Raw genomic sequence first — 23,743 nt, 5'->3', positions numbered from 1 at the left:
CACCTGTTATGCAGAGTACTATCTGTGGTGGAGCTCCGGGTATGCAGAGCGGCTGCAGGACAATACCTAGCAATGCAGCATTCATTTAGACACAAAGTATTTTTAAAATTAGCTCACCCAACCTCCGCCATCCAACTATAAACACTGGTACTGCATGGGTGTGCGTGCCTAGGGGAGACTCTGTTGACACCGCTGCCCACTTCACAGGGACCGAGAGGCCCCCAGACGAGGCTGTTAGCCATGATAAAAGCCACCCCGAGGACCAGCAGTGGGGGTCCCTGATGGTACCCCAGGCACCGCATCCAGCTGAATCCCACATGCCTGGACAGACAGTCTGCCTTTTAGACCAGCCAGGCAGAGAAGCACACCTAGGTCCTGCACATGGTAGGAAAAAAGAGGACCACCAAGTCTACAGGTAGGCTCAAATTTATGAGTTCGTAAGTTAGGTCCTGGAAGCATGGGGGGGGGCCTTACCCAGCTGTAAGGGTGCTTTCAAATTGCTCCATGCATATGTGGTATTGTGTTGTTTTCTGATCTCCTATCTCCAAACGGGCACCTGTGAAGCTTGGACTCAAAAAGACGCACCAAAATCTAACTTTGGGTGCTTTTTTGGTGCAGTTTCTATAGAAATCAATGGAATTTGCATTTTTGGTGCCATAGGATTTACAGGAGTACATTTTTCCAGCTTTTGTAACACAAAAAGAAAAAACACATCAAAATGGATCAGTGTGAAAGGGCCCTAAAGGAAATACTTTTTATTCTAAATACATTTTGAGATTCTTCATTAACTGTTATGGTACCAGATGATTGCCATAAAGCACATATGGAACCAATATTTAAAAAAGATCTATGTCTTTTATCAGTAATTATATATCGGTAAGTTTAACTTCCCTTGTAGGATTGACTTTTGAAAAAATGTTAGGAGTAATATAGGAGTTCATGAAAGTTACATTAACCAGTGTGTAAATTAACATCTGCTGGTTTATAAAATAAAGTGTGTGAAAGGCTGGAAAACTGGTTTAAAACTGTATTATACCTAAAATGTTTTATATTGCAGTTAACCAATAATTAGATGTGGTGACTGCATCAGTTTTCTTTTTCCCCTCTATTTTCACCTGGTGATCTGGCCAGAAACACACCTGCATTAGTGAGACACCACTCTGGAGGAATGAGCACAGGACACAGCAGATGTACTAAATGTATTACCAGATTTGAATACAATAACAAACTAAAGCCAAACTCCAGCTCACACTTTATAATCAGCCACAGCAAACAGGTTTTTTCCTTTTGGGACAAAGGTTTTACATGAATAAATAAATGCTGATCATTTTAATCACCCTCGCCAGTGGTAAATGGATTGTCTAATCCATGTAAACTGATACATTCTGCTGGAGCACTTGAGCCTCTGAAAAACAGCAGAGTTGTTGGCTAAACCACCAGATGAAAATAGAAGCCTAAAAAAGTAACCTAATATAGCCACCACATCTATGGTAAGCTGCAATATAATAAATGTTTGCTTTTGGGTTTAATACCACTTTAAAGATATAATCCAGTCACAGTTGCAAAATTAGCTCTTTAGATGTATATAGGATGTCTAACCTACCTACATAGCCCAGTGCTGTCATGCACCAGTTTAGTCTAGCCCCTTTTATCAGTAATCTGGTGACCTGAGAACCCCTGTTTGTGACACAGGAGAGGAATTCCCAGACACATCCACTTTAGGACTCATGCAGCCTCTCACACACATTTTTAAAATCTATCAATATTAAAATGTTATGACTTTGTATCTGGTAAAAGCTGTGTGTGCTCTTGGCGTTGCATAATAACTATAATTTGTAACAAGCATTGAGCTGCTTGCTTTCATCTGTCCACAGATCTTTGTCACCATGTGCTATACATCACCCTACCTTTCTCTCCAGCCCACAACAGCAGCACATGACAACACTTTTCTTCTACTTGCTTTTGTTATAAGGAATTTTCTTTCCTCTGATCACATTGGTTACAGGGTGGTTGTATGCTGGCAAACTCTAATCACTGTGGAGGGCTTTACGTTCTATTTTTCAGTTCCCTGTACAAGAAAGATCTCCAACTTCTAGATCCATGGTTGTGTTTTATGGTCCTTGACATCTGGAGGGAGGAGACAGGAGACAAGCCTTCTTCAACAAAAACTTGTGTATTCCACATATAGCAAAAGCTGAAAAGACTCCAGTCTTCCTTTACAAATTTTTGGACTAAAAAACAAAAAACGTCTTTTTAGTTTTTGGACAGCGTAGGAATGGGACAGAAGTGATGGAAAATCCAAACTTGCCGTCATTGAACAGTAGGTGGGGAAACTCTTTTGCTCTTATTTTCGAGAGATTTCCTCTGACTTTTTGCCCTGTCTCCAGCACCTCTTCTGTCCCAAAAGAACATAAGAAAAAAACTGACAGGGGTTCTGGGTATGCCCTATTCTTGTCAGTCACAAAAAGAATAAATGTTCTCTGCAATAGAAGAAATATCATACTTACCTCTCTAAGAACATAGACCAAGCCAGGAACAGAAAATCCACAGCAGAGGTCCACATACTGCAGCCCATTGCTTGCATTTAATTGTTATCATTTTCATACTTGTGTGGCTTGTCACCATTTGTAGTATCTGAATGTGAGTCAGCAATTAATAGAGCCTGTAACCTCTGTTCTATGCCATAGACCATCCTAAGTTTATTTTCTATCATTTTAGGTCAATGCATTTGTTTCCTTTGTCCTTCCGGTTACGCTGATTGGTGGTCTGAACTGCATCACAGTAAGCCATCTTGTGTCCCTGCGCTCTCGCTCAAGTCTGATCATCCATTCCTCCTGCAAGAGCCCGTGGGCTTTCAAGGAAGTGCGCAAGTCTCAGTCTTCACCCAGCAATCTATCCAGAATTCCTGTCAGAGGATCCAGCAGGAAGAAGAACCTCACGGTGTCCAGTGAACCCAACCGTATACAATCACTGCAACACAGCATTTACATGCTCAGTTAAGGACGTCGATCAATTTCTTTTGCCATTTAAATGTCTTAAACTAAACCTTGCATCAAAATGCTGAAACTTCCTGAAGGAGCTGGTATGAACCTTCTATCCAAAAAATCACCACTGGGTTTAATTATCATTTAAAGCATACTATGCATCAGATTGCAAGTTCTACTTATTAGTTAGGTCCCCAGCTCTTATATGAATAAGCAGCATTCAAAATTACAGGTTATAGGAAAAAAAGGTAAAATGTTTCTTATCTTACACTCTGGCCTCCACCCGCAGTGTCTATGAAATCTTACAAGCGTACAAGTCCTGGAGTGTCTTTTCATGATACAGTTGTAAGAAAAAGTATGTGAACCCCTTGGGATTACGTGAAGTTTTTCATGAATTGGGCATAAAATGTGCTCTGAACGTCATCTAAGTCACAACAATAGAAGAACAGAGTCTGCTGAACATAATACTACACAAACATTAGATGTTGCCATGGTTTAATTGCACATAACATGTAAACATTCACAGTGCAGGGAGGAAAAAGTATGTGAGGCCCTAGCTTAATGACTTCTCCCAGAGCTAATTGGAGCCAGGAGTGAGCCAACCTTGACTCCTATCAGTGTGATGATATTGGATGTGTTGCTGACAGCTGTCCTGCCCTTAAAAAACACACACCTGTTTTGGGTTTACTGGTTTCAAGAAGCACTGTCTGATGTGAACCATGCCTCGCAGAAAAGAGCTCTCAGAAGACCTACGATCAAGAATTGTTGACTTGCATGAAGCTGGAAAGGGTTACAAAAGTATCTCCAAAAGCCTTGATGTTCATGTGTCCACGGTAAGACAGACTGTCTACAAATGGAGAAAGTTTAGCACTGTTGCTACTCTCCCTAGGCTTGGTCGTCCTGTAAAAATGACTGTAAGAGCACAGCGCAGAATGCTGCATGAGGTAAAGAAGAATCCCAGAGTGTCAGCTAAAGACCTACAGAAATCTCTGGCACATGCTAACATTTTTGTTGACACATCTACAATAAGGAAAACATTAAACAAGAATGGAGTACATGGGAGGACACCACGGAGGAAGCCATTGCTGTCCAAAAAGAATATTGCAGCACATTTGAAGTTTGCAAAAGAGCACCTGGATGTTCCACAGCACTACTGACAAAATATACTGTGGACAGATGAAACCAAGATTGAGTTGTTTGGGAAGAACACACAACACTATGTGTGGAGGAAAAAAGGCACAGCACACCAACATCAAAACCTCATCCCCACTGTAAAACATGGCGGAGGGAGCATCATGGTTTGGGGCTGCTTTGCTGCCTCAGGGCCTGGGCGGATTGTTGTCATTGATGGGAAAATGAATTCCAGAGTTTATCAAGACATTTTGCAGGAAAACGTACGACCATCTGTCCGCCAACTGAAGCTCCGCAGAGGATGGGTGATGCAACAGGACAATGACCCAAAGCATACAAGTAATTCAACAAAACAATGGCTGCTACAGCACAGAATACGCCTTCTGGAGTGGCCCAGTCAGAGTCCTGACCTCAACCTGATTGAAATGCTGTGGCATGACCTTAAGAGAGCGATTCACACCACACATCCCAAGAATATTGCTACACTGAAACAGTTTTGTGAAGAGGAGTGGTCCAAAATTACTCCAGATCGTTGTGCAGGTCTGATCTGCAACTACAAGAAACGTTTGGTTGAGGTTATTGCTGCCAAAGGAGGGTCAACCAGTTATTAAGTCCAAAGGTTCACATACTTTTTCCTCCCTGCACTGTGAATGTTTACATGTTATGTGCAATTAAACCATGGCAACATCTAATGTTTGTGTAGTATTATGTTCAGCAGACTCTGTTCTTCTATTGTTGTGACTTAGATGACGTTCAGAGCACATTTTATGCCCAATTCATGCAAAACTCCACGTAATCCCAATGGATTCACATACTTTTTCTTGCAACTGTATTTGGGAGGCCCTGTATAGCACTGCTGGTGAAGGCTGGAGTGGCAGGTATGTATTTCTTTTAATTGTATCATAATCTGTTTTTTTATTGTTATATATGGGGTGGGGATCCAACTGATATGCAAACGTTGCATTCCCCTGCTATTATAGGACTGTTCTCACTGTTTCCTTTGTATTCTGGGTAATGTTAAGTGAATTAAGGCTAAGCTCCAGGACTGAGTTTTCCTCCATAGTTACATTTGTCTAGCTTGGCACAATGTAAGTATGCATATCTTATACCTTATGAGCCACTGGGGAAGCTAACATCACTGTAATAGTAAACACTAATACAGTGGTAGCCACTACCTTATGGGTCCTACTGGGGTTCTGTTCAAGTGGCTTACCATCTGCACACAGAACACAGGCGTCACTTGCATGGCACTGCAATGAATACAAGGTGTTCTCAAACTGGACAAGATGGAGATTGTGATGTTACCATTCCTCCTCTCCACCTTGCCTTCAGTTGTAGCACAATGGGATAAAATATTGTATATAAAATAAATTATAAAAATGTCTCCACTATGTAAGGTTATACAAATTATAATAGTAATACGTGATAAAAAATGATCATAAAATTATTCTGCCACGAATACATATTTCAATAAGTGTAAATTTAAAATGTGATTTATAACGTATCACTACTGCCACCTTCTTCATCCACAAAATTCAAACGACAAAATACAAAGGGGTTTATTTACTAAAGCTGGAGAGTGCAAAATCAGAGGTTAGAAGCTGATTGGTTTCTATGCAGAAGGGAGTCTGATTTTGAACTCTCCAGCTTTAGTAAATAAACCCCAAAGTGTCCACTTCACGTTAGCGTTGTGATATAATAGTGTCAAAGTATATGAAAACAGTCCTTTTAATAACAGTCCATACTAAATGTGTGAAAAAAGGTGCTCAACTTCTTCCCAGAACTACTTCTCTCCATCATAACATCATTTGTGCTTGTGCAAGCTCCTCTCAATTATAGACAAACACTCACCAGATCGCCATGCCTCCCACTCCCATGGTTGGCAAAGATTCTCAAGAAATTCCACATCTGCTCTCTGATAGCTGTTCTTCACTTTATTCCTCAATCCAAATCACAATCTAGCATCAACATAAAAAAGAGAAAAAGATGCCTCCAGTGGTACAATAACCAATATATATTGCTTTATTAAAAAGTGAAAAGCCACTCACAAAATTAAAACCAATAGTGTGCTCATCTCTATTAAATCATGGATAGGCGTCAGGTGTAATGTAAGTAGTGATCCAGTAGTGTCTCACCACCTCAGGATTACTCAGATCGCGTTACTGCATCACTTCTAATTTCAGAAGTGTCACAGGACCCCCTGTGACCCCCTGGTTATGTCACAGAACCCCTTGTGATGAAATCGGAAGTGATGGAAAGTGGTTGCGTTTGCAACCTCAACTCAACCTTTTGTTGATTAATGTAATGTGTTGGGTCTATCTTTTACTCATGTTTGTGACTCAAGATCTCTAATGGAACTGAGCCTTAATGATGAGCACATCACCTCCAAAAACCACTTCAAACCAACAGCAAGCAACTCTTATCTTCATTGTTGTCATCATGACAAATGGATAAAAAATATTCTCAAAAGCCAGTTTTGTAGCATAAGGGAGAATAGCACAATAGTGATTACATCTCTCAAATTAAAAATAACCTTGAGGAAGTTTATGAATTATCTGAAGTTAGCAATTCCAACAAATCACTGTATTTCTTTAATGTTTCTAGGGGCAGGCCAATCCACCACTGCTTTGATCTTCTTAGGATCCATACTCACTCCTTCTGGAGATATAATGTATCCCAAGAACTGGATCTGGTTTGTTCAAACTCACATTTCTGCAATTTAATGTGAAGTCGGTTCTTCCTTAATCTTTCAAAAACAGTGAAAACATGCTTTCTGTGCTCCTCCAGGTTAATAGAAAAGATGAGATTATCATCCAGATATGCAATCACAAACTGCTCCAACAGATCTTGAAAAACATCATTGATGGAGTGTTAAAAAGTTGCAGATGCAATCCATCTTGTCACACTGATGAACCAGTAGAGGATCCCAGGGTTCCTCCTTTCACTCTATATTTATAAGGCATTTGAAATCCTCTCCTAGTACTATCTCTGCTATGTTATGCAATGATGGGGCTTCAGAGATTAAATCCTGGCCTGGCTCTTGGCCTGTATTCATCCCTCACAGTCACCGTCCTCTAAGTGGGCCATCCCTCTGCCTCGTTCCCCATTTTTCAAGAAACAAAGCAGGGCTGCCCCCTGTTCCCAGTCCTTTTTATCCTGGCCCTTGAACCCTTGGCGATTGCCCTCCATGCCGATCCTAATATAATGGGGATCCCCTATGCCAGAGTATGTTACAAAATAAGTCTCTCAGGTTACATAGCTTACATTTTTGGGACTCAGTCCAGTACTATGACAACCTGATGTCTCCATTTCTTCCTCTCCTCCCATTACTAAATATTCTTCTTTTCCCCATGGGTCTGGAACAGCCTCAAGCATTCTCTGGGTGGCCCTCTTCACCCAAGTCCATTGATTTTTACGATCCAGTCACTTCCCATCCTGGACCTCGTTTTGCGAGTTGCACAATGTGCCCCCAGCAGAATTCTTTCGCTATAAGCAACTACAACAGTGAATAGTTGATCTTAGGTGCAATTCTTCTTTTCTATTCCAGAAAACAATCTTTGAGCATACCTGTCTCCATTCTCCAGTAGCCCTATGTACCATCTCCACACTCTATTCCTCTCTGAACACAAGTGGCCCATCCACATCTTTTCCTTACGTCACCCAGTGGAAGCAACAACCGCTATGGACTTTGAGGACTGGATTAAGCCATTTTCCAGTGTAACTAAATGTTCCTTCAACATTGTCACTATGGAAGCAGCCTATAAAGTCCTCCTCCGCTGGTATTGGGTTCCGGCTCGCATCGCACACTCAAAACCTTCTCATAATGATAGATGTTTCCGGGGCTGTGGCCAGCGCGGGGATGAGATCCACACTTAGTGGTCCTGCCTCCGCTTGGTGGGATTTTGGTTGAGGGTCTTTGGTCTCCTGTCAACACTCTTCCGTACACTTTTCTGCAAAGATGCCAGGTAGGCTCTACTTGACTGCCCAATCCCAGGACTTTTCTCACTGGACCACAGTATCAGAAGCAAGAATATATTTATAAGGTGACTGCATATAACACTTGGATGTCTGTGAGAGGGAGGAGGCTTATAAATGCCAGAAGGGACCGATCAAACCATTCAATTATGGTCCCAATTACCTCCTCTAGATCACAGTATCAAGGTCAATAATTCTTGAAAAGTTGAAATGTTGAAGCAAAGTGAGTGGATACTGGGATTCCCCTATGTATTGATACATGTGACTGATTGCTATCTGTGAGAGAAAAGCAACCAGCAACATGGAAATATATATACATGTTGGTTACAGTATTTCACTTTTGGACCATATATCCTACTGGAATATCTGGATATCTTTCATATAATATGAACTGCTATATGTGACCATGGGACAATTCATAATCTTTGCTCTTCTATTATAAAGTCATAATCTGATATACTGCAGGGCTTAAAATTTCAAGTCCTTAGCTACTAGCAGACCTTAAGAGTTGCTCGCCACCAGTTGCCCTACCCTTCCCCGTCCCTAATTTCACCACTAAACATGCCCTCATAAATTATCTCTTGAAATGACACTGTGAAATGTTTTATGCGGAATAAATATTAACAACAACATATTTAATGATATTAATAAAGCAATGTAAACACCTCCTCCATCCCAGGTCTTTCTCCTTCTCCAGTCCCATCTCCCCATCCCATGTCCTCCTCTAACAGTCCCACTGTACCATCAGAGAACACCCTCCATTGTATCCGTGATCTATAGTGTACACCCTCCATGTATCAGTGATCTATAGTATACACCCAACATGTGTCAGTGATCTATAGTGTACACCCTCAATGTGTCAGTGATCTGTGATGTACACCCCCCATGTATCCTGTACAGGAATGGTAGAGATCACACACAGGGAGTACACGCAGCCCTCCCTGTAGTCCATACACACAAATACACTCACAGTGTGGGACTGCAGGCTCTAGCTGGCCTCTATGACTGCGGTGAGCGGTACTGTGTCATCCAGAGACAGCTTATTGGACAGCCGCTTTTCCATGAACACCATCCTGGCAACACCGAGACAAACCTACTGAGCACAGGCCTGGTCACTCAGGTTGGCGTGCTATGGGGCTGTAAGTGGGGCTACTGTGACATGATGGGCGTGCCAAGAGACAGTGTCTGTCTACCCAGCTGCCTGTGCTGCCTTATTGTGGCTCCGGCTTTGCCAGTGACTCGCCCCCACATTATTTCCACTTGCCAAATGCGAGCAGGCAAGTGGAAATTTTAAGCCTTAATATACTGTATATCATTACATTTGCCAGTTAAATATTATTAGTGTATTTTTGCAGCAGCAATTATATGCATTATAGGCCAAGTGAGACATTATTACAGGTACTTTTACTTTCTACTTTTATAAGAATACCAGATTGAAATACGTTAGATTTTACACCATACAGTTAGTAATTATGGTGGCCACCATATTTATTGATATAAAATTAGAGATTCATATACAGTATATACAAGGTCTCCATAGAAAATATAACAATAGGTGATCTGGTGGCAGACAGTTTTTAGGCAATATTTGTCTGTCTAATATGTGTGTCTTATTTAATAAATAAAGGTTCACAATTTCTCTGATTGATCCAGTGTCATCACAAGTGTTTTTTTTTTTTTTTTTGAGGGGGGCAGAGTTGAGCCCAAATCCATTTTTTTAGTGAGTTTTGAAAACACTTATATTTTATCCCAGTCCTGATGGTCGGGGAAATTTGTTTATATTACTGTACACTCAAAATTCACATATTGATGCTGTGCTGCTGTTTTCATAACCCATTTCCCCTATGCAGGAACCAAATACTTCTTGTGTGCACTGTAATGTAATGTTGAGTCAAAGTGCCCATATCTGATCCTAAAGGCAGTTTTCCATTCATCTCCCTGATGAATGAGGACAAGGTTAAATGCCCCCTGTAAATCTAGTTTTGTAAAGACTTTGGCAGAACAGAGTCTTTCCAACATTTGGGAGATTAAGAGAAGTGGATAGCAGTTTTTAATAGTGATTTTATTCAAATCCCTGTAATCAATGCAAAATGGAGTCCTTTTTTTTTCAACAAAGAACAGGGCTTCCCCTAAAGGAAACATTGAGTGTCTGACAAAAACCCTTCTCTAAATTGTCATTGTGTCATTCCCTGAGTACCATTGATTATGTTTCTGACAGAATGTAAAGGTGACCAAAAGGTATTTCTGCCCCTGGGAGCAGTGGGCCAGTTGTACAGATGATGAAGAGGTAATTGATTAGCATTCTTTTTATTAGCAACATCCCGGAACTCATGGTATTGTGGAGGCATGTTGTGATATGATTGGTTAGTCACCACATCAACTTGCGGTTCCTTGATTGGTGGAGAACTTGTTTGACAAGGTTCTCTACAATGTTTCTTGCAATGGGAGGATGTTAAATTTATAGTTCACGCTCTCAAGTTAATAGAGGAACTATGGGTAAACCAAGCAATGCCCAGGATACCATGAAATGTGGGTGGCGTAATCAGCTGAAAGCTGGTCAGCTACAAATTGGAGTTCAAAAATAACTGTCTCATAGGTATCAGGTCCTGACAATAAAGGTGAACCATCAATTGTCTCCATATCAATGTGTGCAGATTTATTTCTGTCTTTAATACTATTGCTTTGGGCAAATTCTATGTCCATAATGTTTCCCAAGGTCCCAGAGTCCAGCTTAGCAGAGCGTAGAATTTCACGGCCCTCGGTGATAAGTTTAATAGGGATGAAAAAATGAGAAAGTAGAGAATTCACTTTATTTTCATCATTGATCAATAAAGAGATAGACTGGGTAATGGAGTTTATTTTTTCAGGCACTATAACATCAGTCACAGAAATTGCATGGGACAATTAACTGTGTAATGCCCAAAGTCCCCACAATTTAGACATATGTTCTCCGAGTGTTTTCTCTCTTTCTCCAGAATAGAAATGGATCTTTTTATAGCTTGTCTGCACAGGTTCAGAAGTGTGTGAATCCGATGAAACTTTTGGATCCTTTTGAATTAACTGCCTAGCAGAGAATTTCATGCCAACATTACTTCCAAATATTCCTTCCTCCTTTCTGTAAGTCTCTGAAGAATTCAGATGCATAATTGGATGAATACCTCAAGATCATTAGGAGTCTCTACTGTGGAAAGTACATCCTTTACCTTTTCAGAGAGCCCTTGGCAGAATTTACATTTTTGTGCTATTGGGTTCCAAGTGATATCTGAGATCCAACGTCTGAATTCAGCTGTGTTCGCAACAGCGTCTACCTTGCTACAAATTATACAAATTTGCTTTGGCAGAAGTGCAGCAATTGGGATCATCGAAAATCTGTGTATGTGGACACCATGAGGTTGTAAATTGGGATTAAACAGAAGCATAGTCAAGGAGCAAGTCAAGCTAGGTAACGAGTAGTAATGCAGATATGGACAGAAGCAGGATAGAAAAAAGCAAGATATTGGCTGGAGAAGAGTATAACAATCTGGCAAATAGGAAGTGCAAAGGCATGTCTTAAAAAGAAAGTTCATGGGAGGAGCAAAGATTTTAAGGTTCACCAGTAATAAAGTATAAGTCAAGATTATCCAAAGGATCACACAGGGTGATGTTCAGCATCTCAGGTGGATCAGCAGGAAGAGCTACTGCTGGATGCAGAGGTTATAGGTTCAGATCCCAGTCCTGACAACTTCCAGGAGGAATTTTTGACCATTCTTCTTTTACAAAACAGCTTCAGCTCGGACATATTTGTAGGATGTCTTGCGTGAACGGCTCTCTTCAATATATCTATAGATTCAGACTTCGACTGGGCCACTCCAAAAGGTGCATTTTCTTTTTCTGTGTCTGTCTGTGGTGGATTTACATTGATGCCTGGGGTCATTGTCCTGCTGAATCATATATCTCCTACTAAGCTTCAGCTGGCTGATAGCCACCCTGGCATTATCCTTTTAAATATTTTGGTAAACTTGTTAATTTTCCCCTCAATGATGGCAAGTGCTCTAGACTCTGAGGCAGTGAAGCAAACCCAAATCATGATGATCCCTCCACCAAACTTCACCATTGGGATGGCATTTTGATGTGCACTTTTTGCCTCAAATATAGTGCTGAGGATCCTTCTCGAAGAATTCAACTGTTTCATCAGTCCACAAAACATTTTTCCAGAAGCATTGCGGTTTGTCAAGGTGCTCTTTGGCAATAGGATGTTTCCCAGGTCCAGTGATGTCTTCAAGTCTTTAGCTGTTACTAGTGGGTCCTTCTTTACCTCATTGTGGAAAGTCATGTTGGCTGGGAGCCCACTTCCAGAAAGAGTAGCCACAGTACTAAACTGTCTCCATTTATGGACAAATTGTCGACTGATGGACGCCTAAACAGTTTTTCTTTGTAACCCTTTCCAGACTTAAGCAGATCAACTACTCTTTATTGTATGTCTTCAGAGAGCTACTTTTTGCAAAGCGTGGTTCGCATCAGCTGATGCGTCTTATTGTAGCACTACCCCGCCGTGGGAGCTGCTGAATAGGATTTGTCCCCTGTTCTTTGTCTTGATCTTCTCAAGCCCATCTGACAAACCAGGTTGAGTGTACAAATAAACAAAATCACAGGAAATTACTTAAAGTAATGCTTCATACCCAATAGTAGTGTTACATCAAAGAAAGCAGGCAACAAACCAGGTAGTAAAGGCAAACTTAATATACTGATTGGTCACCCAATTTGGTTGGTAACTAGGTAAGCATAAAATGAATTAACAATGGTAATAACACAATTTAGCATGCAAAGTGGTTAACAATAAGAACTAAACATAAGATGATGCAGTATAGATGCAGTAAAGGTATGGTATAGTCTCAACACAGGTGCAAGGTAGATGTGTTTCAGATGCGGTAAAGGTTCAGTATAATGCACTATAGCCTTGGTATAGGTGCATCCTAAGTTTGGAATAAGTGCAGTATAAGGTGTGGTATGGATTGGGTGCACTTGGTGTCCTGTTCTGAGTGGCTCAGTCTCTGTTAGCTGTATCAGCAATGGGCAAATAGCCCTCTCACTAGTCCCTGGGATGCTGAGGTGACCTCTCCGTGTAGAAGAGGGGGCCTCGATCTCTTCCCAAAAGCCACCGGCGATCAGTGGTGGGAAGAAAAGGGTGTGTGGATGCTCCAGATGTGGACAGTCCTTGTCTGGCCCAGCAGTCCTCACTCCCAGTCTCAGATCTCCATTGGTATGGTCTGCAGCTGGCAGGCATATATTCAGAGAAAGGTGCTCTCTCAATATCACTACAATCAGCATTCTTTCTTTCCCTCGGTTGAAGCTCAAAGTTAATAGTTTCAGAACTCAAACTGTGCAAACCCTCAATTGACCAGTAACCCAATCAACATACATATACTAACAAACATATAAAATCCTTTGTATAAAACATATAATACACTTAGAACATATAGCACAACACACTGATGGAGATGTGCTTTCTATTTAACTCCCTCGGTTCCAAAGAGGAAGAACTTTATCAGGCAGTTTAATGAAAAAATCATCTCTCCACTCGTCCTACTGCACAATCCCTTTTGCGATCTGTAGTGTAACCATTATAATGTGTCAAGTATATGGCTGCTGTCTCAAACTACAACCCCCAGGGTTCTCAGCGCTCTGCATAGACCTGTATTGGCTTGCTTGGATTTAGCTCTCCCCCTGCTAGCTAGAGGAGGGTGGTGCAGCATAACATCAGGACAGTAAGTCCCCGACTTATGAATGAATTCTGTTGTGGGAGAACGTTCATAAATCAGATTAGTTTATAAGTCCAACAAAGTGAGTCTTATACACCTTTGACACAAATATACAAAGTAAAGCATAAAAAAAACAAACACACAAAAATACTGTAAATAAACAAACTATTTTTACTTTTACAGTTTCCTTTAAAATGGTGGTACAGTACAACTGTAAATAAACTATTTTTGCATTTACAGTTACCTTAAAATGGTGGTACAGTACCACAACTGGCATATAGTGGAAGAGAGTTACTAACTGGAGGAGGGAGGGTAGGTGAGAGATGGTGGAGCTGAAGGATCTTCAGCAATAGGAGATGGAGGACAAGATGGAATTTGGCCCACACCTGATGTTGTTGGAGCTTAAGGATCATCAGCAATAGGAGATGGAAGGCAAGATGGAATTTCACTCACAACTGATGTTGATGACACCGGTTTTTTGATGGATTTAATTCTGTCTACCCTCTGGAAAAAATGATCCAGTGATGTCTGAGTAGTAGCTCTTTTTTTCTCATCATAGATGACTCTGTAGCACTGGATGGCATTCTGAACAGTTGCTGCAACCTTTGTGTATCGTTCTACGTTGGGGTCCTGTGCCTTAAAAACTAACAGTGCCTCTTCAAGTAAAGAACATCCCCTTGCCATTTCCTGTGTTGTGAATCTCTTTTTTGGTTCTTCAGTTACATCTTCCTCTTGGCTCTCTTCGTCTTTTCGCTCTAATTCAATCAAGTCCTCATTAGTAAGCTCCTCATGTTGCACAGAAAGAAATTCATTGAAGTCCTCCTCTCGCAGCTATAGCTCCAGCTTTGTGCTAAGGGTCACCAAGTTGTTGAAGACCTCTTTGGACTCCTTACCCATCTTCTCAAGTCCATGAACTTCATGAACAAACTGTGGGCAAAAGTTCTTCCAAACCCCATTTATGGCCTTGTAGATGTTATAGTCCTTCCAAAATTGTCGCAAGGTTGTTCCTGTTTCACCAATAGCCTTCACTGCCTGACAAAAAGCGTGACATAAATAATATTTCTTGAAAGTCGCAATGACTCCTTGGTCCATAGGTTGGACCAAGTAGTATTTGTTGGCAGATGCATTACTTGACGTTGGGATGAAAGTCATCCATGAATTGGGGGTGACCTGGTGCATTGTTAAGCAGCAAAAGAATGTTGAATGGGATATCTATTTCCAAACAATATTTCTTTATCTCTGGGATAAAATGGTGGAAAAACTAGCCCTAGAAAGTGGCCTGTGTAACCCAGGCTTTGGAGTTACTCTTCCACACAACAGATAGCCCTTGGCTATGTTTTAGAGGGCTCTTGGGTTCTCTGAATGGTAAACTAAGAGAGGCTTTAGTTTCATAACACCAGAAGCATTGCCACCAAACAGAGTAAGTCTGTCCTTTTGCTGCTTTGAAGCCTGGCATCACCTTTTCCTCTTTACTGATGTAACTTCATTCTGGCATCCTCTTCCAGTACAGACCTGTCTCATCGACAATAAAAACCTATTGGGGTAAATAAGCACCTTCGTCAATAATTTCTCTAAGTGTTGCTGGAAATTCTTGGGAAGCTATGGTATCTGCACTCATAGGCTCACAATTTACTTTTACTGTGTGAAAGTTCTCTAGCCTTGAATCTGTTAAACCATCCATGGCTGGCAGTAAAAGATGCACTGTTCACCTCATTTTTTCTTCAAGTCTTCAAACAGGCTTTTAGCTTTTCCTTAAATAAGCATTAAAGCGGAGTTCCAGCCGCTTTTGTGTTTATAAAAAGTCAGCAGCTGCAAAAACTGTAGCTGCTGACTTTAATTAAACACACACTTACCTGTTCCGGAGTTACATAGTTACATACATAGTTTAGTCATAGTTACATAGTTAGTCTGGCTGAAAAAAGACAAAAGTCCATCCAGTTCAACCACAGAAAAAAAAGTTATAATCCTATACCCACAGTTGATCCAGAGGAAGGCAAATAAAAAAAACCCAGCAAACCATGATCCATATTGCTCCTGCTGGGAAAAAAAAATCCTTCCTGATCCCCCAAGAGGCAATCGGATATTCCCTGGATCAACTTTACCTAAAAATGTTAGTATCCAGTTATATTCTGTGTATCTAAGAAACAATCCAGGCCTTTTTTTGAAGCAATCCACTGAGCTGGCCAGAACCAACTCTTGAGGGAGTCTGTTCCACATTTTCACAGCTCTCACTGTGAAGAAACCTTTCCGTGTTTGGAGATTTCTTTTCTTCCAAACGTAAAGAGTGCCCCCTTGTCCTCTGTGATGACCTCAGGGTGAATAGCTCTACACTGAGTTCACTACATGAACCTGATGTATTTATACATGTTGATCATATCCCCCCTTAATCTCTTCTCAAGAGAGAATCAATTCAGTTCCTCTAATCTTTCCTCGTAGCTGATCTCCTCCATGCGATGTTCTCATCCGCGCAATCCCTTCTCCCTTTCTTTCCTCCATGGCGCCAGCATCTCAACTGTAGGTACCAGGCTGTAACAGTTTACGGCTTCACAGCCTGGTGCCCACTGCGCATGTGCGAGTCGCACTGCACCTCCTAATTGGTCCGGCAGTCTCCTGGGACCTGTGAAAGTTCCCAGGAGACAGAGGGAGGGTGGAGGGGGCCAAACTTCTGGCTCAATTCGCTGCTGTGAACTGAGCCAGAAGTGGGAGCGGGTATCTGTCAAAACCAGGTACCCGCTCCCCCCTAAAGGTGCCAAATATGGCAGTGGAGGGGGGGGGCAAATAAGCAGAGCTTCCGCTTTTGAGTGGAATTCTGCTTTAAGCTGAGTTGGATTCGACACTGATGCTGATCCTGAATCCACACACTGAGAAGTTTCTCCATCTCCTCTATCATTTTACCACGCTTTTTTTCTGGCACAGCAGAGTTCACATGGTCCTTGTTCTTTAGAATTGTGCCAATGGTTGAACAATTCATGTTATAAGAACGAGTGATGTCTACTATCTTTTCGCCTCGGTCCAATTTCTCAATTATTTTCATTTTTGTTTCCATGGTTATTGCTTTGCGCTTCCTAGCAGTCCCCTCCACATCACCACTGCTTTTCCTCTTGCTTCTGGACTTCCAGGGCTCTATACAGTACACTATCGCACTGTACTGTTAGCACACAGCAGCACAACGGTGACATTGTGCAGCTATGACTATGTACAGCAGACACGTGAGCTACTTTCGTGATTTGTTCGCATCTACGAATGTTCGTAATGTGAGGTCCGTTCATATCTGTGAAAGTTTGCAACACAAATGTTTGTAAGTTGGGGACATTCTGTACCTCATTAGAGAGAGAGACTAATAAAGGGCAATGTCTTTATCTCCATAATGCTGTAGCCCAGCACCTTGCTACATTAGGAACAGCAATCTTAAAATATTTGATTGTCTTTTATCAATCACAGTAGCTCTAAGCCACACCTCCAAACTCAATTTATTGAAAAATTATTTGTGTATTATCCGTTTTAAGGGGTTGTAAAGGCTGAAGTTTTTTACCTTCATGCATTCTGTGTGCTGCTCCCACCACAGTCCTCCCCCAATACTGACCTGAGTACCCTCTCAATCCATTGATGTGCACAGGAGCCTTGGCTGTCCCAGGTCTTTCTCACATAATTGACTGATTCACAGCAGCAGGAGCCATTGGTTTCCACTGCTTTCAATCACAGCCAGTGAGCCAATGAGGAGAGAGAAGGCGGGGCCGAGCTGCAACTCTGTGTGTCTTATGGATGCATAGAGCAGGGCTCAGGTGTGAGCACATAACAGTGCATCCTTAGCAGGGGCGGACTGACAATTTGGAAACTCGGGCACTGCCCGAGGGCCCGGGTTCAGTAGGGGGCCCTATGAGATGCCCCTGGTACCTTTTTCATACGCTTTTTTGAGTTTGGGCAAGGACACAGGGGCCCCATGATCCCCTATTGCCCGGGGGCCCCATGAGTTGTCAGTCCGCCCCTGCTCCTTAGCGAGCAGCTTGAGGCACTGGTCAAGGGGGAGGAGCCAGGAGCACCTCCGAGAAGAAGATGATTTGGGCTGCTCTGTGCAAAACTATTGCACAGAGCAAGTATGCTTGTTCATTTTTTTAAGACCCTTTAGGATCATTTTAAGCAGATTGTGTTTGCATATTGTTGTGACCAGGGCTTTTTTTCAGGGGGAACGTGGGGGAATGCAGTTCCAGCACCTCCAGCACTGAATTTATGTAATGGAAAGAGGTGCTGGAGTGTGCTGAAGGGTCTATTGATGTGGGCTGCAGGGGGATCTGTTGTTGTTGGTAAGGGTCTAATCTTCCTGAAGTGGATTTGTTGTTGCAGGGAATCCATTGCTATTGTTACTGCAGTGAGGTTGTTGTCAGAGGGATCTTTTGTTTCTCAGGGGTCAATTGTGTCTGGATCTACTGATGAGGGAGGGGTCCATGATTGCTGGCTTCTGGAGGGTCTATTGATGCTGGCTACTGGATGGATAGGTGGGTTTATTCATGCTGGGGGTGTATTTTGTTGCAAGAAGTCCATTGTTTCCGGGGGGGGGGGTCTATTGTTGCTGGTGGGTCTATTGTTGCTGGCTGCAGGGGATCAATTTTACTGCTTTTCTTGTTATTAACCAGTTCCATACATTTTTACTTGGTGCTACAAATGAATACTTGGTACTCTATCTTGTATAAGGGGCAGTACTAGGGGGTGGAACCAAGGGACGGTGCTCAGACGTGGGTAAGGGGTGACTCAGAAGGGGGGAGTTCCTGCACCTATTGTCTGAGAAAAAAAAGCCTTGGTTGTGACTTGGATGAGGATTAAATCATATTTAATGACAAATTACTGCAGAAAACCAGTTCATTCCATGGGGTTCACACAATTTTTCTTGCCACTGTATCTATCACTCCACTCAAAGAGCATAGATTCTCTCACGCTTGAAAAGTCTTTCCTGCACAACCACAACAAAAAGAGGAAACCAAACTCCCCAACATAAATGTATAATCCCTGTACAGGAACTGAGATGTTTAAGTGAAATTGAATAGAAACCTTACTAAAGGCAGCATGCAACTGTTATCCTATAGAAGATATGGCCAGCATATGACTTGGAGGCATAGGGGTTAATTTATTACAGCAAATAGGCTGTTCCAAGCTGCAAATGAGTGCAGCTAAACCCTATGAACTGTTAGACAGGGTACATTATTTTATCAGGCCAGCTATTAAGTGTGCTGGGAAATTTTCTGTTTGAAATAGGCTGTTCACTTTGCAAGGAAAGCTTGCATTAGCAAAGTAATTTTCTCCAGAGCTTAGTGACTGTGGTGAAGCTTTACTTTGCAAAGATTACCAAATCACCTGCAAAGATAATTAGGAAAAAAACAGCATTTTTATATGTACATGATTGGATGATGGAAGTCAGCAGAGCTTTAACTCACTTTTAATTCACTAAGGGTCCTTCTTTTTTTTTTTTTCTTCAGTTTAGTCATGTTTTGTCCAAGAAAAAACAGATCCGTTCGTTCACATCAGTTTTTCATCAGTTCACATCCGTTTTTCATCAGTTCACATCCGTTTTTCATCCGTTCACATCCGTTTTTCATCCATTCACATCAGTTTTTCATCAGCTTATATCCATTTTCATCAGTTTACATCAGTTTTTCATCTGGTTTTCATCAGTTTCCAACCATTTTTTTACATCCTTTACCAATGTAAAAAAGGACCGTAAGGGCTCTTTCAGACAGGATGGACCCATTTAATGGGTCGCTTGCTCAGCGAGGGATCTTGCCGCTGATCCCCGCTGAGCAAGTGGATGACAGCTCTGTGTCCAAAGCAGACACAGAGCTGCTCACTCTCCTCAATAGGCGGTCAGATGAAAATGGACCATCTGTTCGTTTTCATCCGATCCGACAGACAGAAGGGGAATTGGATCCCCATCTGTCCCTTTTTGGAGGATCAGATGTCGGCGGGTGTAAACGGGCACATGACGGTTTTACACTTGCCACTCCATAGAGGAGAATGAAGGTTCCGATCAGATTCGCCTGAGAAACAGGCAGGCGGACCCGATTCGGAACGTTTGTGTGAAAGAGCGCTATGTCAGTTTACATCCATTTTTTTTTACGAAAGAAAAATCGGGTTTTCTTCCGTTGAAAAAAACAGATGTCAGTGGATGCAGACATTAATGGATGTAAACAGATGATCATGCATTTACATCTGCTAGTCCATAGAAATACATGGGTGTCCATTTTTCATCTGTAAATGGACATACAGAACGCCTGTGTGAAAGAGCACTAAGCTCTGGTGCAAATTTCCTTGCAAAGTGAACCTTCTGATTTTAAATATTTAAAGATAAGTAATTCAAATACAAACATTTATTTTATAGATTGAAACAGTAGTGTACCATTGACTTCCAAGATGGCATTTTGGGGAAATTCGATAACAATGAAAAAGTGCAAAGTGAATTTTCATTTTGCAGGAAACGTACGCTTAGTTTAGGGAATGTGGTGAAAATTCACTTTGCAAATACAAGCCAATCACACGGAAGGGATTTTATTTTTCAATTTCCTCACAAATGATGAGATGAATGAAGTCAGCACAGATTTACCTCATTCATTTTGCTAAATGAACAGACTATACTCCTTCAGTAAATCAACTCCACATTGTCAGTTCAGCTCAGTAGTATCCCTGGAAATCATTTTACAATGGTGGCAACTGTTACAGTTCTATAGAATAATATGTATATTTTTGCCAAGACCATTTTAATTAGCTATTGTTTGTATTACTGCTTATTTGTATGCTGTTTCTAGGCAGTTGGTGACCTACCAATGAAGATGAAATTAATTATTAGATGTTATTGTATAAAGGCTTTTCACTGTACTGTGTAACAGGAACAGGTATGCCTGCTGTGATATACAGTGATTATCATGTCAGTTTTATATGATGCCAGGAAAAATAGTAAAAGATGAGAGTGAAATTACTGACTGCTGGGACATGCAGTTCAACCAAAATCTTGCAATTCACAGGTTACCCAATAATGCCTTAATATAAAGGAAGCCCTTGATAAGAGAAATTTTATCTAAAACCCTGAACATATTATTTGCCTATTTGTCTTGCTGATATGCTGATGAAAATTGCTTCAGTGCTTTCTTAGCCACTGACCCCTAACTGTGCCTGCATCTGATTAATTACATTTTTCATCCAGTTCCTTTGGTTTTTCAGTAGAGAATGTTGGGCAGGAGGGGGTTGACAGGGCTACTCACCCACCAATTCCATCCAGTTCTTCAGGAACCAGCCTGAAATGCACATGCTGTATGTCCAGCTTAAAGTGTTACTAAACTAAAATGTTCACTATATCTGGTCTGCCACAATACACAGAACATGGAAATGCAATTATTTCAGGAAAATTAAACTGCTAAATACCTTTTTTTATCAGCAGTCAGAGTAGTCTTGTGACTTCTATCAGTGTCCAGCAGAGCACTGGTTAAAGCTTCTAGGAGTTTTCTTTCTGCTCTAGAAGAGTGCAAAACCTCTGACCTGGGCATTGCTGATTGGCCCTGTGCTGATCCCAACTAAAAAAAAACCTCTCTAACAATACACGTTAAACTGAGCATGTGCAGAGTGTCTCCACACATACGTCTTATCAGGAGATAAGAGGGAGACACTAGAAGAAGGGGAGGATCAAAGAAATCAGGATCAAACAGCATTTTTACACAATGCAAAGGATTAACCCCTTAGGTTCCACAGTGAGTGTAACAAGCATGCTTTACTGCATATACAGACTGATTTTACTGCTGTGGGTTTAGTAACACATTCATCTTTGCTTCATGTCTCGTGAAACCTTTGTTACCAGGTCAGGAAGTGAAGAGGAATATCTCCTCATTCAAGTTGGATAGCAGTTAAAACAGGGTTTCTAACCCTTCCCTACTTTTTGCAAAACTCAAAAAAATAAAAAAATAAATCTTACATACACAATAAGGTAGAATTCAAGGTATGGACTAGTTCTGCATAGTTACATTGGTCCAGGTGGATGTATAAAGCCATACCTGGTCAATTCCCATGAAAGGCACTGTTACTGCAGATCCTTATGTGCCAATGCCTTTGATTTACTAAAGGCACAAAGGGTGTCTACTTAGCAAACATACTCCGGCAAGATGGCCACGGTTGTCACGTGACCACGGATCACCGGCAAAATGGCCGTGGTCACCTCATGGTCTTTTGGAGCCTTACAGGCTATATGAGGGGAGTTTTGAAAGATGTCATCAATGAGTGTACCCCTGAATACATGTTATTACACAAAACGCGTTGGGTGGAGCCCTTTTGCTGACCTCTAGCCATCGCTACTGATGAGTGGCAGCCATTTTGGTACTTTATTAATTAATTAATTTATTTATTTTATTATTCCACGTGGATACATTTTTATGGTACTTGCTATTATTACCTTAAATAAAATACTACACTATAAGCACCTTTCTGGCTCTTGGCTGAGCTAATTCCCCCCAGGACCACCAGGCATCCACCCTGACGGATGGACGGATGACCCCGTAGCTGTCAGCACATACCGCTGCACCCCCAGATGTGCGATGTATTATAATCAATGCACATTATAATTTATGGTCTGTGAGTGTACATCCGTGCCAAGGGTGGATTTCCTTTTACAAGCTTTTGCACAGTTATTCTTCACGGATAACTTCACGTGCCAATCATAGGCATTTCTTCAGCTGATATCTTTGCACAAGAGACGTTTTAAATTCATGCATGCTCTGATGAACTTATTTTATTTCATTTTATGTCATCTTGAACTAGTTCTATTAATATTGCACTTTCAGCACTTTACTCACATATGCGTTTAAGTCACATTCGTTTATGGAATTTCTGACATGCATTTTTCAGCGCTGCACTAATATTTTAGAAATTGTGATTCTGGGACTGTTACCTATACCCTGAGTGCTAGCTGCTTTTAATTCATTTGAATATATATAATTTTAATATCATATACTGCATTTAGAGCTCGCTTTATTATGTTTTCTACATTTTCACTTGGCAAGGGGATTTTCCTTTAGCACAGTGAATTCGTATCATCAAATAGTAGCATATATCATCAAACCATGTACAGGCAAACATACTGTTGTGTTTTTTTTGTTTTTTTTTTCCTTGCACATGATTGGGTATTCATAGCAATGTGAATTTTCACAGAATTTATCAACCAAAGTGGAAATATTTAGCAAAGTTTACATACTCATTGTCTTTTTTTTTTTTTTTTTAAATCAGAAATCATGCTCAATGTTTTCATGATCTGCTTGAGGCAGGGGCTGATATGAATGTACAATATATAAAGTGCTACACAAAATTGACAGTGCTATAAACAAAGTAAACCAACCTCATTGTGAAAAAAATAAAAATAAACCACCCCTATTGTGAAATTTAAGATGGCTACTTCTACTTAGAAAATTGGCAGTAAATTAATCTGCAGGGATTGGTAGTAAAACATACTGTGTGTCCCCCACACTTGAGGCCCTATAGATGTGATAACGGCCACCTGGTATCCTTCTGAAGGAGAAACACTTATTTTTAACTTAGACCTTTTTAAAAAGTCTACATTATACTCTTTTTCTGGTAAGAAATTCATTAAGCATCTTGACCTTTTTTTCTAGAGAAACTCCTACGAGATTCTGTAGACTGGAATTGAAAATGAGATAATAATACCAAGGGAATTAACTCTCATAGGATTGTGAGAGCGCAAATGAGCTAGAATGCCAGAAAATACATAATTAGCTTCTGTGCGGAGAATAAAAAATTCATAGAAATATATAGGAGAGGTTGGCTTTCACTGCACTGGTACATTACATTACCATACATGGACTGCATGTCCTTGACCTGCACATAAATTATCATTATTATTATTATTATTATTATTAATATACAGGATTTATA

General features: G+C 41.0%; 1 protein-coding gene across 1 annotated transcript in view; it reads left to right on the top strand.

The window, feature by feature from the left end:
* NTSR2 (neurotensin receptor 2) overlaps positions 1-23,743 on the top strand; it is a 122,129-nt gene that overhangs the window by 71,163 nt on the left and 27,223 nt on the right. Inside the window, exon 2 of the mRNA XM_089672062.1 lies at positions 2,719-2,995. Within this exon, the coding sequence (XP_089528188.1) occupies positions 2,719-2,995 (277 nt within the window). The remainder of the gene's footprint in view (positions 1-2,718; positions 2,996-23,743) is intronic.

The sequence above is a fragment of the Staurois parvus genome, unplaced genomic scaffold (assembly GCF_062004578.1).
Source record: "Staurois parvus isolate SC_StPar_1 unplaced genomic scaffold, SC_StPar_1.0 ptg000118l, whole genome shotgun sequence".
Lineage (NCBI taxonomy): Eukaryota > Metazoa > Chordata > Amphibia > Anura > Ranidae > Staurois > Staurois parvus.
This window is presented reverse-complemented; position numbering and strand designations above follow the sequence as displayed.